This window comes from Saccostrea echinata, unplaced genomic scaffold (genome assembly GCF_033153115.1).
Source record: "Saccostrea echinata isolate AGI-Se365-2 ecotype Australia unplaced genomic scaffold, CSIRO_AGI_Sech_v1 ptg000046l, whole genome shotgun sequence".
NCBI lineage: Eukaryota > Metazoa > Mollusca > Bivalvia > Ostreida > Ostreidae > Saccostrea > Saccostrea echinata.
In genome coordinates, this window is record NW_026889795.1 from 5,622,419 (window position 1) to 5,641,381 (window position 18,963).

Here is an 18,963-nt window from a genome sequence, read left to right on the forward strand (position 1 = left end):
TACATGTTTGATAAAGATCCCCCCCCCCCCCATTGAATACCTTGTGATCACCGAGTTATAATACTATTTACCACATGTTTAATCCTTTATACAGTGGATATGGCTCATAGGATATCGTTTTCATATCCATGGTTGTGATGTCACAATGATTTGATCTTCAAATATTATGAATTAATTTACATATATAGAAGAGTGTAAAACATGAAACAGTTATGTGTGAAACATGATAGAAAGAATCTCCAATGGTTTGTGGTTAGAGATGATTTTTATCATCTTAAATGTGTGTGTTTTATCTCTTCTCCAAGGCTCAGGGATACATGTAAATTGAAGCACATAACTCATTGGATAAAAACTCTTATTTCCTATGTAGCTTGTAACAAGAGCTTTGATTGGTTACAAAGTCAGGTGTAAATTTTCGAAAACCCGACTTGAGCCGTGGGTAAAAATCGTGACGTCACAATGCATAGTTTCTCTATGATAAAAAGTAAATAATATGATGTCACGATGCATTGTAGGATGTAGTAAATCTTATTGATAACTTGAAACACAGTTGATTGGACTTGTTTACAAGGAATTTATTTAGGGACATAGGAAATAAATTTGATAGCCAAAGGGTGTATGGAATACAACTCAGGGTAAATCCCCGTACACCCTTGATTGGACGTGGATAACTAATAATATCTAACTACAAACCATGTGAGATCCTATATATAGATACAGATCAAGGAGGATTGATCCACCACCAACATAGGAATAAGATATAACTGTGACCTGTGTCACTTCCTTTAGAAAAATCAACAATTATTCATGTTAACTTTGCCACATACATGTTATAATACTAACTGTAACAGTAAAATTCAAACATGAATTAAGAACTCACTTTTAAGAAAATCTAGGTAATAAGGCAACTTTAATGAATTCTGTGAAAGACTGCTCTGTATTCCTTATAAGAATATAAGGAATCTCAGTTACATGTATAAGGGAAAAAAATTCGAAATGTAGTAAGCTGAATGCTTGAATTTTATCTGCAGCTTCTGTTAGAAAATTGTCACTATTGGACTTTTGTGAGAAGCGCTGACTTTTACAATCGACAGCTTACTTTTACACTAGGACAGTATATGGAACCTCTTTTGCGATATAAATATTAAGCTTAACAGTTAATTAAACGATAATAATGGGTCATTTCAAAGCACATATTACGTTGTCTAGGAAGGGAACGGCAACAACCCTACCCTTAACCCCCTCCCTTCCCACATTGACCAACTATTGCTTAGTTTTCCCTCCGAAATGTTTTTCTTTTTTTCTTATTTGATTCCTTCAGAAAATGAGATTGAAAGAAGATACTAACCCTCACAAATAAATAATTCAAGCTATGCAATTCTGCCTCCCATCATCTCTTAAGCTATGCAATTCTGCCTCCCATCATCTCTTGTGTTGATTGCATACCAGTTAATCATGTAAGTGCCCCAAACAAAATACCTATCTATTATCAATTCTGTACCTCCGTACATAAGGTAGGTTTAAATGTCAAAGTAAGCCGTCGACTATGAAAGTCAGTGCTTCTCGCAAAAGTCCATTACAAGAAAATTAAATGCTTAGTGAACAGAGGGCCATTCTCTTTTGTAAATTTTATTGATATGTACTGTACTTGTTTTTCTTGACCATACAGTACACTCATCATTCCAGAAGAAAAAAAAAATTCTTCAACATAACTCTGAAGAGAATAAAATGGACAATTGAATTTATTTAATATCAGCATCACATACATGTATCTTAAAATTAAATGAATATTAATGGCAGTAATGTTATTATTAGAAGAAAAGCTACACTGATAAGGAACAGACAATGGAATACAATATAGACTGGGATACAATATTCACTGAAAATTTATTTTAATACATGTAGATACAAAGGTTCAAAAATAATCAAAATCAACAAATTCATGGAGTCATGGATTTAGAACAAAGAAATAGATCTGAACGTTGATCATTCAAAATAATCATTGATACAATTATGTATTTATCAACTGAATGTAATCCATGCTGTCTACGATAATCTTCAACAATTGTACTTAATATGAACACATTCAGTAAAAATAATTCATAAATACATGTATATACTTAACGTATTTAGGATTTTTGGTCCATAGAATCATGCACACGTGTATGTTTTCTGAAAGAATTGCCATGTGTTATAAGGATTAATGAATGAATCAATGGCATTTAAATTTAAAATAATACAAAACAAGTAAAAGCTAGGCTCTAACGGTAATTGAAACAATAAGTACAAATATATTTTCTCCTTCTGGCATATATATAAACAACTATATATTACCAAATCTAAATTCAGTTAAAAGTTACACTGTAGATCTAAACCTTATGATTATGATAACATATTTGTTTCAAGTCATATTATGTAAAAGACAAAGATACTTAGTATGCTTTCAGATTTATATTGACTTGTCCATCGGAGGCTTGAGTTATATCCTTCAAGGAAGAGCAATATTTGGGTCAAGTATATTTTTGCATTGCAATATTAAAGACTGGACATAATGGGCATACTCATTTACACTTCTAACCTATGAACACTTTTACCATTTAGGGAAAGGTGTGTGTGGGTGGGGGCGGGGGTTATGTTTGTTACAATAAGGCAAGTTTGACAGATAATGTACTTTTATTGATGGAGGGAGGGAGGGCAATTTAATTATTTTGCATTTCATTCCCTGCAACTGTGTAGGTAATATGACATGTATAATGAGAGGGTTGTAAAATTATACAACAACAGGCAATGTGACTTCAAGGTCACCCTGAGTATCAGCATTTTCACAAAACATGACCTTAGGACAGGGGTGTAAGTTCTTATGTGACAGATATTAATTTATATTAATTTATTTTTATTGAAGAAGACATATAACTTGTAAAACCATTCAAAGATATCATACATTATTTGATAAACTTAGTCTAAAATGCACGATCATTTATAATTAAAGATAAAGATTAGGCTCTGAATCTTCTGCCTGCAGGCAAGTTAATTAATAACACTTTCATAGTCATTTTCAGCAGCAGGAATCCAATAAACTTTAGCAAACAGCTCTATCAATTTATATATTTGAGACTTTTGTATCAGAGGTTTGTGCACTGTTAAATAAATACATGTATTTGAAAAACAACAATTTTGAAAAATTTTGCAGATAATGTATTCTTTTCACTGTACAATCAAATTAGCTAGATCACATTAGGGCTGAACTCTTGGCCCGGGGGAAATGAATTTCACAATTTTGGTGGAAAAGTGTGTTTCTTATATTCATGAAAACATTTTGCCTGGCTCCTAAATGGCTTGGAGTAAAAGGGAAAAAAATTCTCCAAGATATCATGTTCATGTATGTATAAACAACTAAGCTGGGGCCTTAACATTGATGTAAAAAAATCCAAAGTTTTGCAAATTTAGGGTAAATTACTCATTATACATATGCAATCAATGACTGCAGTTTGTCTGCTACACATAGTTGACCGAGAATAAAAGGGTTGTTTGAAGACTGTACTAATTCTGATAATTTTGGCCAGCCCCGGCCTCTTGAGGTGTGGGGGGTGGGGGTGGGGGGTCATGAAATTCTTAATGTTACTTCTTAGTTATTTAGTTACAGAAGATTACTGTTACTGAAAAAATGTTCAAAAGTATACAGATGCAGACTAGTATGATTATGGAAAAGATAGCATTAGGTCATCTGAGTGACCCAAAAATATAAAAATACGGCTACATATAACAAATAAAGGACTACTTTACGTATCACAAGTTAATATGAGCACTGTGTAATATTCTTGCACAACTCCCATGTAACAGTGCAGGTTACTATGTTGAACACATTTTGGACGTCTTCAAGGAATTTTCTTCATCTTCTGTTTCTCAGCCAGATATTTTCCATCGTCAATAATAAAGCTGTAAAAACAAGCACATTCAGTTATAAAATACTAGCATTATACAGATGCAGTGGACACCCATTTTTTTTGGGGGGGGGGGGTCAAAAAAGTTATAACAACCACAACCCTTATCTATAAATAGGTAAGGGATTATTTTTTGTGAACAGAGAAAAATATGAATGCTTGACGTACATGTAGATGTGTCATCATAGATCATAAATGAATTGCTGCAGCAGTAGTATAATTTTATTTCACACATATATACTGAAATGCAAAAGAAATGCAACAAGCAGTAATCTACAAATATTTGAATTTTTTATCTAATGATTTTCGAAAATGAATACACTAAGGTAAAACTTGATTTGAAAACATCAGAGATTTGATAAAAATGTTAATTCATTATCTTATAATTTTAGAAAGCAACATATGAATGTTAAAACACCCCCACCCCGGTCATTCAATTACAGCGTGCAAGAATACCATGCACAACAGTTGCAGCTTGACTTCTAACAGTTGCAGCTTGACTTCTACGATGCAAAATGTTCATCAATCTCGAGATCTGAGCGAAAGAAATATTCTTTGCCATTTTTAAATGCCTGTTTTTCAGATGATGAGGTCGAATTTTCTCTAGCCAAACGCAGTGTAGTAACCCTTGGACTTCCGGTCCGAGGACTGTCATTCATGCTAATGATATGTAAGAGCCTGTTGAGGCATGATGTGTTGCATATTTGCATCTGCAACTCTCCACCACCTTTATTTTGAGATTTTCCAGCTACAGCAATGGAAATGCATACACATGTACTTTAGTCATTTTCAGGAAGCCTTGGCATCGCTTACGGAAAAGAAAGGGGAATTTATTTTTCGGAACATTGTTGCATTACTTATGATGAACAGATACAAATCCTTAAAACCCCATATTATTGCCAAATGTTTTGTTAAACATGCAATTTTTGATTTTTGTTAAGCAGACTCAAACTTTCTTCCGGTAATGGTATGAAAATCATTCAACCGTTAAATTACCGATATTTAAGTTGAAGATGTCCTTACTTTTTAGATTCAAAATTATATCCTATATGTAATATTTCCCCCTAAAATATGATGTTGCGATTCTTTTGTGTTTCAGTATATATTGATAGTTAACTTAATACAAAATATACAGGGGCACTTTGTAATGTAATCAGATATGAAGTGAGTTTTGCAATGTACAAACATTTACTGAAAAACTTGCTACCTTGAAAATCAAAACATTCAAAATGAAAATAAAAAATCATTTTTAACTTGGCCCTTTGAAATGTGTCAGCCCTGCAGTCACATGCCTAGAGATATATGTAACAGAGACATTTATGTGCCTCTGCTGGGGATTGAACCCGGGACCTCTGGTATACCAGTCCAGTGCTCTACCAATTGAGCTAAAGGGTTAACCACTAGCCCAAGCTAGTAGGAAGCCATGTATCTTACACTACCACATTGTCCCCCTCCAGGGAATGAGATGTCCTCATCTCTTTTGGAGTGCTGACGCCTGTGGGGCGAAGTTCTGGGGGCAATCACTTACACCCGCCAGAGAACACCCGGGCCCCACGTTGGGCACCAAATGTAACAGACACTTTTATGTGCCTCTGCTGGGGATTGAACACGGGGCCTCTGGCTTCCCAGTCCAGTGCTCTACCAATTGAGCTAAAGGGTTAACCCACTAGCCCAAGCTAGTAAGAAGCCATGTATCTACCACTACCACATTTAGATGGAAATTTTGTCCTTTGCAGCCAGTCCAGTTTTTAAAATTTTGCTTTGCATGCACAGTCATGGTACTGAATGGCTATGATTTAATTTTATCCCCCAACTGAACAGGCTGTCTCTTTCTGTGATGAGCTAACAATTACTGGTAAACAACTTGAAGACATTTATTTTAATGAATGCCAAAGCCATGTAAATATAAATGTTTAGAATTTAGCTGAGAACAGTTTGCAGGTTTGTAGGCCATCCCCACATAAATGGGAGCTGAAGCCAAAGTTTGTAGAAAAAAGTGCTTTTGTGCAACTGCTAAGAAAAGTATTGTGCACCAAATGCTACTATGATTTGTCTTTAGCACATTTTCCTGTAAATACAATACTGACCTGTACCACAGAATACCCAGGGAAACTGTCCCAGCATACCACAGACTGTGGGCATCAAACGTCCAGTATTCAGTAAATACAATACTGACCTGTACCACAGAATTCCCAGGGGAACTGTCCCAGCATGCCACAGACTGTGGGCATCAAACATCCACCAAATGGGAGGGAAATCTAGAACCTCCAACATCAGGAGAACGTTCATCCCGACCATCACGATTAAACACTTCCTTGTGTGAGGAAGCTCACTCCAGTGTCTTCTACACCAATACAACCATCCTAACAAGTTCACACATCCTGCAAGAAATATTTCAAACTATCAAATTTAAAAATTGTCTGTAGAAAAAAAGTTTTTTTTAAAATATTTATTGTAGATCACTAAATTTTCGCGACACCTTATTTTTCAGAGATAATCATTTATTCTCTATTAGTGAGAAATTTTTTTATACGAATTTAGATAATTACTCTTTCTGATTTTTAAGAATACATATGTATGAAAAATGAAATTTTCGCGAGCAGATTTCTCACCTAATTACATGAAATAAAGTTCTTGCGAATTAAAAGTGATTTAGAGTAAATATATTTATGTAACTAAATATTAAGAACTTATACTTACCACAGGCTATATTAACTTTCATGTTGTAACCATAATCAAACTTGATAAAAGCCAGGTAGTAAATATGTTGTACATAGACTATGACAAGCATTAATAAAACAATGGTGATTCTACGTCGCTTTTCTGTTCCTAGAATCCTAGAATAAAAATTGCACGAGCAAAATAATGAAAATTTTAGAGAGAAGGAATGTTCTGTTGTTAAAATGACCATGTCCAATAAACTTATAATAAGTTTCACATTAAAATTCAACTTATATACAATTCAACTGAGAAAAAACTTTGAAATATCCGAGGATTCAAGATATCAAAGGTAAAATACTGAAGGAATATGTGTTTGGACTTCCAAATCACCTTGACATATCCAAGGTATTCAAGATATTGATGTTCGAGATACCAATTTGCTACATATTGCAACTATATGGCACGTATTCTGTGGCGATTGTCCCAAGCCACAGTTGGATTATTCTAACGTCCTAGCCCTGAAAGCCATAATTTCAATCTACATTTAATAAGGTAGATTTCACTTAAATTCTTCTTTTCTTTCTCAATGTTTCAAATTTTGAGATTTGAAATGACTCCCATTTTAATTATTTCTTGAACTGCTTTCTATCTGAAGAAACTTGAATCCAAATCACACAATGACATTTTGTGCCAAGATTGATTTGAACTGGCCCAGTATTCTGAAGAAGTGGTCAGAAATGTGAAAAGTTTATGGATGATGCAAAAAACCAACAATAAAGCATGAAAACAGACAGAAATAGTGACTCAGGTGACCTATAAGGTGAAATATATAAAATGCCTTTGATGTTGTAAATTGATGAAGAAAAGTCAACTAAACCATGACTGGATATTCAAAGATATTATAAAATATCAAACATGAAATCCTGCACACAAATGTGTTACCTGCAAAATAAAGATCCTAAATTGGCTAGAACTAATTAGAAGGCAATATCTTACCTGCATAATAAAGATGCTTAGATGGCTAGAACTAATTAGAACATGTAGAACTAAGAAGGCAATATCTTGCCTGCACAATTAAGATGCTTAAACGGCTAGAACTAATTAGAACAGGTAGAACTAAGAAGGCAATATCTTACCTGCACAATTAAGATGCTTAGATGGCTAGAACTAATTAGAACATGTAGAACTAAGAAGGCAATATCTTACCTGCAAAATAAAGATCCTAAGTTGGCTAGAACTAATGAGAAAGCACAGAAGTAGTCCATTTTCTGTAGAAAATAGAATGACAAAACAATGACAATACCCTTATTCAGTTCAATCATATACTGCAGACATACTATTTTCTACAGGGATTAATTTATGTTATGTATGCAATTACTGAACAAATCCAATGCATGTAATTGAATTCCTACCCGCATATTGAACAGAATTTGTGATTCTGTGGAATTAAGTCCCTGCAGAAAAAAGTGTGTTTACAGTATTAGCTTGGTAAAGAAATTTCTGAATACAGAATTGGTACAATTTAATTTTTGGTAACTATATGACTACACTAATTGTAATGCAACTGTCATCTAAAAAGTTTCCTTGACTAGGTTGATGCTCTGATGTTTGAGGCAGCATTAAATAACTAGCCTTTCATGTACCAAAAACAGCATGAAAAGTTTTGAATGTATTAAATTTAGTAATTACAAGAAAATTAAATGATTTATATAAGAATAAACACCTCTTATTTATTTACATGTAAATTCTGATACATTGATGACAGCTGGTTTAACAGACATGAACATCCATTTTACCATCCTCACAATGTCAGGGGTCCTGTGTGAACTCTTTGCTGTGGGACCCCTGACAAACTCCATTTGATATTTTACGGGCTAACTGCAGCAACGTCTTTAAGGAAAATTACAAATCTTGATTGACTTTCTTATCTTACAACCAATCACATTAAGCCTTTGGTGATAAAACAGTGCATAACATTTGGGGTGTACTCATTCCTTCAATTTGATTGGTGCTTCTCATTGAGAAAAGCAATTTAAAGCCCGAAAAAAACAAATGAAGTTTGTCAAGGGTCCCACAGCAATGAGTAGATACAGGACCCATGAAGTTCTGAGGATGCCATTTTACCAGATCTGCTGAGTAAATATGAGTTATTACTACTCACCTCTGTGAGTGGAAAATCTCTAGTGTGGAAAATAGTTGACCACATCCACGCATGAAGACCTATCTGGAGAGAACAGAAACATTACTAACAGAATTCTGAAAAAATTTCATTTTGAAAAAAAAAGTGTGAAACCTGCTTCTACCTGATTATGAATCAGTAGTTTTCAATAAAGCAGATGTGTTACTGCACCATGACAAGGCATAGAATCTGAATCCTTCTATCTTAAAATGTGTTCTCTTTGACTATGTATTTAAATTTTCTTAAAATCATTCCATTACAGCAAGTAAATGAAGACTTTTTATCTGTAACTAGATATATATGTCTGAGGTTCCTCCCCTAACAGGGGGTTGAGGGGGAACACCAGAATAACTGGGGGATTATGTCATTATAGGTGGGGAAAATGCCCGGGTCTTAGGGACAACCCTGAACTTGTAACAACTTACTTGCATTATTCAGATACTTACCAATGCCACTATATGCCAGACATAATACAGAGCTGTGGTGCTAGGCACCACCTTCCTGTAGGTAAGTATGCGGAAATGACACAGGCCATTCAGAATAGAAAAGACGACGGAGGCTGGCTCTTGTATTCCAAAAACTCGTATAAATGGCCACTAAATCAGAGAAAAAAAATATTGTACAAGAATATATGCCCACAGAGCCTATAGGTAGCAACTTTTGCCTTTGTTCTCATAAGTTTCACCTTAGGCCTACATGAATAAATTGTGTGTTTCCGGTTCCCCAACCGACCCTAAAATATATGATCTGACCCTGAAAAATTTATCCGCCGATATCTTTCCAGAAGTAAACAATTCCATCTTCACTATTAGAAATCCTAATCTCAATGACTACGGTGTTTGAAAAAATGCATATCCTATACACATTAAACAGAAATGCCATTAGTAAGCCTTCCTTTTTGGAAAAAGAAATAAACTCTTTGTTTTTCTCATTTTGTTTATTGTCAAAGTTTATTTTTAACTACTAAAATGTTAAAATAAAATAAAATGTTTTCCCCTACCCACCTACCCTATTTTTTCTCGGGTTGGAATAGGAAACACGCTATTTATTTATCTTGGCCATATCAAGAAAACTTTATTAATAATCTCAATCATGCTCAATGCAATTAAGGTAGTTACTTTTTCTGTCTTTCATTCTTTGATAAGTTTAAAAATTTTGCTCACTGAAATTCAAAAAATCTATTGAAAATCAACAAGCATAAAAAACCCAGTAAATTAATCTTTGCATATTTTCCTTTTACGTGATTAATTTCGTATGCATTAAATATTCTAACCTTTCCATAGAACTGTGGAACTGCTATGTTATCTTTTCGGAATGCCTCTACAGTTTTCCACATGCAGTGATATTGACAGTCATCTTCACAGCTCCAGTATAATTTTTCTTCAAACCAAGGCTGATTTTCTTTGAAGCGAGCAATAGATGCTGATCCTGTACAATTTTCAATCTGACAATTTTGTAGACACTTTTGATAAATATAGGATCTGTCTCCATAGGAAGCGAAAACATTGTCTATATTTCCAAGAATACACCAAAGTATCCATGGCAACATTCCTGTTGCAGTCTGGGATATATCCTTCTGAGAAATGGCCATGTTTAGTTGTATTTAATGACATTCTTCTTCAAAAATCAAACATGCTTTTGTAAAGCCATGTCCCCTCTTCCGAAATTTATATAATGACATGTAAGGAAATTTCTTTCATCTGCAAAAATAAAGACTGTAAATTTATTTAATGCTTATAATTTTTAATATAAATCTGTTACCACGATTACAGAAATCATTAATTGCACTGTTTACTGTTGTGTATGTACAGTTTGTAAATGATTTGTGGCCATCAGACAGGTTTGTTTGTCAGTTGTCAGATATCTAAGTTGAAAGAGCACAATGCCTTTTGTTTAAAAAAAATTGCACTAGTCCTATTGTTTTGGAAATGTAACCAGGGACCTATGGTCCCTGATGCAACTTACAAAACATCACGCGACATCACAGTCTGTTTGAAGAGGCGGATCAAAGTTAGAAGTGTAAGCTGTGTAAAGTTTTTGATGGTGCAACTGCGCTCGCCCCAACAGTCACACTGTAAAACTTATTATCTAACAAAATATAGAAGTAGGAGGTAGGAGAGAGGTTATAGACTTAAACGAAATTGTAAAACTGGCATGTTTTCATGGTTATTGATAAGTATTCTATACTCTTAAACATAATACTTGAATATGCATTAGACTAGTTAAAGGATCATATCATCCATTACATACCTGTAACACGTAAATACTAAGGCACAGAGTAGTTGATAAATACCAGAGGAAATTCTGGTAGTGTGCCAAACAACATGCACGCTGTCACCACTTAAAACAAATTTCTAGATAACAACATGCACACTGTCAGCACTTAAGACAAGTTACAAGTACAGTTTTATTTTCTTTGCTGTTGAAAATGTTACCTGATAAGATTAATTTAAAACATCCACATAGCCTGCACCGTCTCCTGTCGGGCAGTCGGTTTCGTGCAAAACAACTTTAGAGTTGTTTCCCTTCGAACAATCTTCTGTTTGGGAAGATAAAAAAAAATCTTAAAGAGAAAAACAGGTTCCCTTCGGGATATATCGAAGAAAACAAATTATTTACTTCCAAACATATGTGTGTTTACAATCTCCTTGTCATAAATTTTGTTCTGATACAATACATGAATAATTATTATTAGAATATGGCCAAAAACTTTTTTGTACATATGTAATATTTTGTAAGTTGTGTTTTGGATCGAAGAGGTATAGTTTTACTTTTGAAAATACAGCGTTCCATTTCTTAGTTTCTCTAAGCAGTGAGTCTGCTTAGCATGATTACAATTCATGCAGTTGAGTCTTTTGATATCCGAGTCTCTAGATTAACTATTTTATTGCTGTGTAAAATAACAATGAAACATAATTTTTATGAAATATGAGGGAAAAATTATTCGCTCAAAAAATAATCGTTTCTTAAAAGTAACAATAATGAATTAATCATGTTAACAGAGCATTAATTCCTTTCATTTTTTCCCTTTAATTTTATGGAACAACACGGGCCCCCTGTGCGGTACCCCCAAGAAAATTTAACGTCTCCCACGGCAAGGGAACGGTAAAAGAACTTAAATATATACATTTTTCATGACTCATTACAAATCTTCACTGCGCGCCAAATGATTACCAGATCCCCAATTAATCATTACACAAGAGATGGATTTTACAAAATCTAAATTCAGTCGCCGATACCGCTGAACAAAGGAATATATGTGAACATGGTGAATATGTTTGAAATCAGATGTTGGCTGTGGTTATTCTTACGGCATCACTAATGTATCGATCACCTCTTGATCGCTAGTCAGGGAAAGGGCAGGTATGTTTTTAACAATAATATATATAAATACACAATCTGAGTATAACGACATTTATTTATAACATGTATAAGCTACATTGTATGTCATGTTTTCTTCAGTGCGGATTTTTAAAATGACACTTTAATGAATTCACGTCGTGATTTGGGTCATGCGGATCCCAAGTGGAGTTGTGTTGCATACAATCGAATTATAGATATTGAATTATTCCAAAGAATAAGTAAATCAACCATGCATATGTCAACAAAGCACTTGAGGGTTCTCTTCATCTTAGCTTATTTGAGTATTTGCCTAACAGCACTGGGCCTCATCTCTCCCTCTCTCTACTACCCCTCCCCCCTTTTCAAAGATCTATCATCCCCACCCCCACGATTGTGGTAGTATATAGAAGTAGGTAAATTGTTACTTGGTGCAGTGTAGTAGATAAAAAAAAAATAAAGTACATGAGACATGTTAAGGAAATGAGATCGATAGGGCGAGTTGCTGCATTATATTATCCCTAAAGGAACACGAGTGGAGCTTACATTTAGCTTAGTTTTTGATCAGTGTAACAGTATTCTCAATACTATAATTTCAATCAAAAGTATGGGTAAGATGGGGAATTCCTTGCCGAAATACCAATACCAAAGGCATTTCCAGTTGGATCTAGGTGTGGTCGAGGGATCGATACACCCTTCCTAAATTCGCCACTGCCGTGAAGCATGGATTAAACTTGCCAAGCTTATACAGGCGCGGATCCAGGAATTTTTTTCCGGGGGGGGGGGGGGGATTCCACCCAGTCAAAAAAAATTTCCAACCCAGATTCCTTGACAAGCAAAAAAAAAAAAAAAAAAAAAAAAAAAAAAAAAAAAAAATATATATATATATATATATATATATATATATATATATATATATATATATATATATATATATATATATATATATATATAAAAATCAATCAATCAATCAATCAATCAATCAAAAAACACAAAATCGTTTCCCAAACGTGAAAAACACCTACACTGTATTTCGTGGTGGTGATGGTGGGGTCCACGTTTTCGGGGGGGGGGGGGGGTCCAAAGTCATTTTTTTTATTTGCTTCAGTATATACTTTTAATACCTCTGCAAATTCCAGGGGGTCCGGACTCCCCTCCCCCCCCCCCTCTAGATCCTCGCATGTTAGATACAAGGAATATGGATCAAATCTACCTATTTTTCATGTTAGATCAACCGATATACAGGTATTACAGGTGTATATGGATATCCTGGATCGATGCTACCTACATGTACATGTAGCTTATATAGTTTTATCCATCTTGGAGCAAACCCATATATATATATATATATATATATATATATATATATATATATATATATATATATATATATATATATATATATATATATATATGTATATTTTTGTCATTACTTTTTTTTAAAACTGAAAATAAACTTTGATACCATATATATATATATATATATATATATATATATATATATATATATATATATATATATATATATATATATATATATATATATATATATATATCTGGTATCAAAGTTTATTTTTAGTTTAAAAAAAAAAAGTAATGACAAAAATTTAAAATAATAAATCCCATCCCAGCCACCGTGTATTCTGGCTTGAAAGTTGACGGGATCAGAAACGGGGGCCGAGGGGATTTAATCTATGATAAGTACATGTAGTAGAAATATTATTGCGAGGTCTAGGTTGCTTAAATTACCAAAATAGAAAGGTAAATAATACACCATTAGTTGAGTTAAATGTCTGTGTTCATTTCAAATCGATTAATTGATATATGCTTATATTAAGTACATTCTTGAAACAGGTAAGACAAGTCCGTAGGAAGCAATTTCAGATTGGGGGGGGGGGGGGATGAAGCGTTTTCAGTTACCCAAACAAACAAACATTCCTTGACAAGCAAAAAAAGTCTTCAGAGATGATCAGAGTAAACCGGTTTTTTTTTTTGGGGGGGGGGGGCACGGGTTCCTACGGGCTTGTAAAAAAAACGAACCATATATATAGATCACGACATTTTGTATCACTTTATAGGAAGGTTTACTTATATACAATGTTTTACAATATGGCTAGTTTTGATACAAGAATAAGTTAGTCAACCACTGCATGTGATCAGCCAACACTAAGTCCCTCATGTGTAAGATAAATATAACTATATATGTATAAAAGATAATCAAAATGGAATAATGATAAAATTTAATTGCAAACGTTGTATATATAAACATGTTTTTATTTTAGGACTGAAATGGAGGACGATAAGATCGAGCGTCTTCGGGAGCGGATCCTGCAGTGCCCAATATGCATGGACGAATACAAAGACCCGCGAATACTACCCTGCCATCACACGGTGTGTTTGAATTGTCTACTCGACTATGTCAGACATTCTTCGTCATCAGGGCGTTTATTTCGATGTCCACAGTGTCGTTCTGATATCTGTGTGCCGCGTGGGGGCGTCAAAGATTTTCCTCCCAATTTCTACGTCAACTGCATTCAGGACGAACTTGGGTCGCGTCCTTATTTTGGAATCTGCGATATTTGCGAACGAGATTGGCTTATTTCGCAATACAGGTGTGTAGACTGTGACCTTGATATATGCCGATTTTGCATTCACGAGCATAGGCTTTTTAAACACGATGCTGGAAGGGATGTTACAATCATGCGCATAGAGACCGGGAATATTACGTCATATATGGCGTCAGAAAAAGGTTGTGAGAACCATTCAGGGGAAGCACTGCAGATGTTCTGTAGCACGTGCGAAGTAGCAGTCTGCGTCACATGTGTTTGTGAAACACACAAAAAACACGAAACTATGCCTTTAATAAAAAAATTAATGGCTTCGCAAAAAGCACTCCAATTTGACCTTGACGATTTGAAGACTGAGGTCAAGTTAACTCAAGATTCTCTAGTAGAGCTACGCAATCTTCGAACTAAAATACAAGAGAAATCTGATAGCACGATGACGTCAATTCGTTTACGAGCCCGGGAACTTGCAATTGAAATGGACAAAATGGCGGAACTAAAAATAGAAAAAGTCCGAGATACCACCGGCAAAGTCCTCCAAGATATTGACAGCTACATCAAAGAACTAGAGCTTCTTCACAACCAGGCAAGGAAGGGGTGTGGCTTCTTAGAGGATCTCCAGGAAGATGACGTCAGCTTGGAGTTATTTACATGTTTTACCAAATATAAGAAAGGGCTAGAGGTTGTCCGAAAATCAGCCCTAGATAAAACAATCCGAACACAGATCCCCAGTTTTGAAGCAGGAAAAGTCTGGCAGTACTTTGGGTACCACTTTTTACGGTTTGGAGACCTGAAGTTTGTCAAGGAAAAGGCAATTTTCTTGGAACAGGAAAGAGAACGACGGTTTGCCGGAACCTCCAAATGCCGGAAGTTGTACTCCGTCATTCGAATAGGACTCTATTTATTATTCTTCCTTCTAATAATATCCGGACTTTGTATTCTTACTAATAATTTGTGGACTTCCGATCACTTGTGTCTGGATAGAATTGTGGGATGGCTTTTCTTCCTACACCTTACAATTACTGGTGCTTTTGCTTTCTACAAGTCAAGATAAAGAAAAATGTTTTTGTTGTTTTTGTTATGTTTGACCAGATGTCTTTCCAAATGTCCTTGATGCTTTTGTTATATATGGTCTGTCTTGGATTTGATGGATTAGTGTGCGCACATTTTTTTAGCTCAACTGAGCTGAAAGCTCAAGTGAGCTTTTCTGATCACATTTTGTCTGTAGTCCGTCTAGCTGTCTTTGTGTCCGTCCATCTGTAAACTTTTCACATTTTCGACTTCTTCTCCAGAACCACTGGGCCAATTTCAATCAAACTTGCCTCAAAGCATCCTTGGGTGAAGGGGGTTCAAGTTTGTTCAAATGAAGGGCCACGCCTACTTCCAAGGGGAGATAATTAAGAATTGGTGAAAATTTGGTGTCATCTTTTAAAAATCTTCTTCTCAAGAACCGTTGGGCCAGAAAAGTTGAAACTTATGTGAAACCTTCATTACATAGTGTAGATTCAAGTTGTTCAAATCAAGACCCCCAGGTGTATGGTGGGGCCACAATGGGGAATCAAAGTTTTACATAGGAATATATAGTAAAAATCTTAAAAAATCTTCTTCTCAAGAACAACAAAGCCACAATTAGTCATATTGATTTTGAATCATCCTCAGGTAGTGTAGATTCAAGTTTGTTCAAATCATGACCCCCGGGGGTAGGATTGGGCCACAATGGGTGATCAAAGTTTTACATAGGAATATATAGAAAAAAATCTTTAAAATCTTTTTCTTCAGAACGATAAAGCAACGATTAGTCATATTGAATATGGAATCATCCTTAGGTAGTGTAGATTCAAATTTTTTTTTTCAAATCATGACCCCTGAGGGAAGGGTGAGGCCACAATGGGGGATCAAAGTTTTACATAGGAATATGTAGGAAAAATCTCTAAAAATCTTTTCAAGAACAGGAAAGCCATGATTAGTCATATTGATATGGAAATATCCAGATATTGTAGATTCAAGTTTGTTTAAGGCATCCTCCAGTAGTAGGGTGGGGCCATAATGGGGGATCAAAGTTTTACAAAAGAACATATATAGGTAGTATCTTTAAAAAAATTTCTTCTCAAGAACAACAAAGCCATGATGAGTCATATTGATATGGAAGCATCCTCAGGTAGTATAGACTCAAGTTTGGTGACAGGCGATCAAAGCTTCACATATGAATATATAGGAGGAAAATCTGCTGACGAAGAACAACAGGGCCATATTGACTGAGGTGAGCGTTGTGGCCCATGGGCCTCTTGTTTTATAAATATAACTGACATTGGAAATTTTCGTTTTTACAATCCAATGTCCATATCTAGTGAGGGCAAAAGTTATAATTATTTATTTGACATGTATTCTCCAACACACACATGTAAATAAAACAAAAATTAAATTTTGAAATGTTTGCTATTAATCATATCCAATGTTCAGATTGACGGTAATATGAATTTATTCTCTACTTGTAAAAGGAGATGGGCGAACAAGGCCTGCAAAATGTCTATAGCTTCAATTACATGTATATAAAAGTCATATTCAAATTTTGTGAATTTAGCATTTCTTATTATCGAAAGGTATGAAATTATGACAAACTTTTCTGCGGAAAATCTTTCAGCAAAAATCATTCTATGATTTAAACAAGTGCTATTATTCTTGTGGTTCGAACCCAAGCAATAAAAATCCTGATTATCTTTTTTTTCATTAGAGACTAACAGGCTAATCACTCTGCTACACAACTCATGACGGATAGTGACATTTAATTCATGTTTGTGATATGACCTTTAACTGAATGGACATATTTAAATGCTTCTCGAAAAGATACGAACGTTGTGTCATAATTTTTTTTGAGGCTATTTTTGTGGGTATTTGCTCCATTGTGTTATAAAAGTCCATTGTGTCATAAAAGTGTATATTTAAGGCAGAGTTGGTCTTTACTCCATGTTTTTGTTAACCGAAATTTGAATATTTTTGTTCGTACTTCGGGTATAATCTTTCACAAAAAGGAGCGAAGATCCACTCATATAGAAAAAATTGTGACAGTATAAAAAATGATCATATGTGCCTTCTTTGGTATGTGTATGCTATTTCATAGACGAATAATTTCAATCTTTGTGAAATTTTTGCAAAGTGTGGAAATTTTCCATAAAGTATACCTTAATGTTAAATGAAACATCAAAGAAAATTTAGTCATATTGAGGTTTTATTTTACTTTCTAACTTGTCGCGCAATAGGCATTTTGCTCGCCTTGTTCGCCCATCTTCTTTAGGGTAGTTTTAAATATTTATCCTCTCTTATAACGGAAAAGGTATTAACAAGGCAAAACGTTATATACAAATCGCGTTTATTATTACATTATTATACAACTATTACAATATACAATATACAATCGTTCCTGTTTTAGGACAAAACGATGATTTAGCTACCCAAGGTATACAATATTCACGGAGCTTATTCCAATAGGGTACTTATAGTTATAGACTAGATATTAATTAAAAATATAATCATAAAGAAGTAGGATCAAGTTGACAACACAGTGATCATAAAAAAAAATGTTTTGTTGTATGCATTTACCAACTTGAGTCTTCTCTTGAATATACAACATTATCAACTGAAACAAAATTTAAGATTAATAAAACTTGACATGGCTTTTATGCTGGGCAATTCCCGTATCTAAAAAGAATTTCCTGACATTTCTTTTAAAAGTAAGCCTATTTCCAGTATTTAAAACATTTTACCGTATAGCGGGATTTTTTTTTTTTTTTTTTTTTTTTTTGCTAACCTTTGCTTATTTATGGCTAACTTTTGCTTATTGTAGCGGTTTGTTAGTAGACCGCTAAAATTTTAATCGCTAAATTTGCAACTTTGCTTTTGAGAACTGCAGACAACAAAAATAACTTGTGTTGATAAACATTGTATCTGTCATTAGTTTTTACTCAAACTCTTGCGTAAATCGGTATTCAAACGTATATTACTGAAAACTCAACTGAAGATAAACACCTCTCTTTTAAAATTTCATGGAACTCTGTATCCGCAAAAAAAAAAAAAAAAAAAAAAAAAAAAAAAAAAAAAAAAAAAAAAAAAATCCGCTTAAGTCATTGACATACCTTTGAACAATCAAATCGCCAAATTTTACACCCACTAAAGAATTTACCCGCTACGGTAATTTCTCTGGGTAACATGCATATTCCAGTCTTTGACTCTGTTAAAATAAAATAATTAATTCAGATATTGTTTTTGCTTAGAAAATCTGCAT

At 34.2% G+C, this 18,963-nt stretch overlaps 2 protein-coding genes across 2 annotated transcripts; one reads left to right on the forward strand and one right to left on the reverse strand.

Annotated features, from left to right (window-relative positions):
• Positions 1-1,726: 1,726 nt before the first annotated feature.
• Positions 1,727-11,278, reverse strand: LOC133202190 (post-GPI attachment to proteins factor 3-like). Its single transcript, XM_061337966.1, has 8 exons — positions 11,217-11,278; positions 10,055-10,481; positions 9,228-9,377; positions 8,764-8,826; positions 7,809-7,870; positions 6,642-6,778; positions 6,118-6,322; positions 1,727-3,936 (listed from the first exon to the last, which is right to left on the reverse strand). The coding sequence occupies exons 2-8, from the start codon at positions 10,370-10,372 to the stop codon at positions 3,876-3,878; spliced, it is 996 nt and encodes a 331-aa protein (XP_061193950.1). The 5' UTR covers positions 10,373-10,481; positions 11,217-11,278; the 3' UTR covers positions 1,727-3,875.
• A 637-nt stretch (positions 11,279-11,915) lies between these two features.
• LOC133202187 (E3 ubiquitin-protein ligase TRIM56-like) lies at positions 11,916-17,114 on the forward strand. Its single transcript, XM_061337963.1, has 2 exons — positions 11,916-12,144; positions 14,403-17,114. The coding sequence occupies exon 2, from the start codon at positions 14,410-14,412 to the stop codon at positions 15,736-15,738; it is 1,329 nt and encodes a 442-aa protein (XP_061193947.1). The 5' UTR covers positions 11,916-12,144; positions 14,403-14,409; the 3' UTR covers positions 15,739-17,114.
• The last annotated feature ends 1,849 nt before the right edge of the window (positions 17,115-18,963 follow it).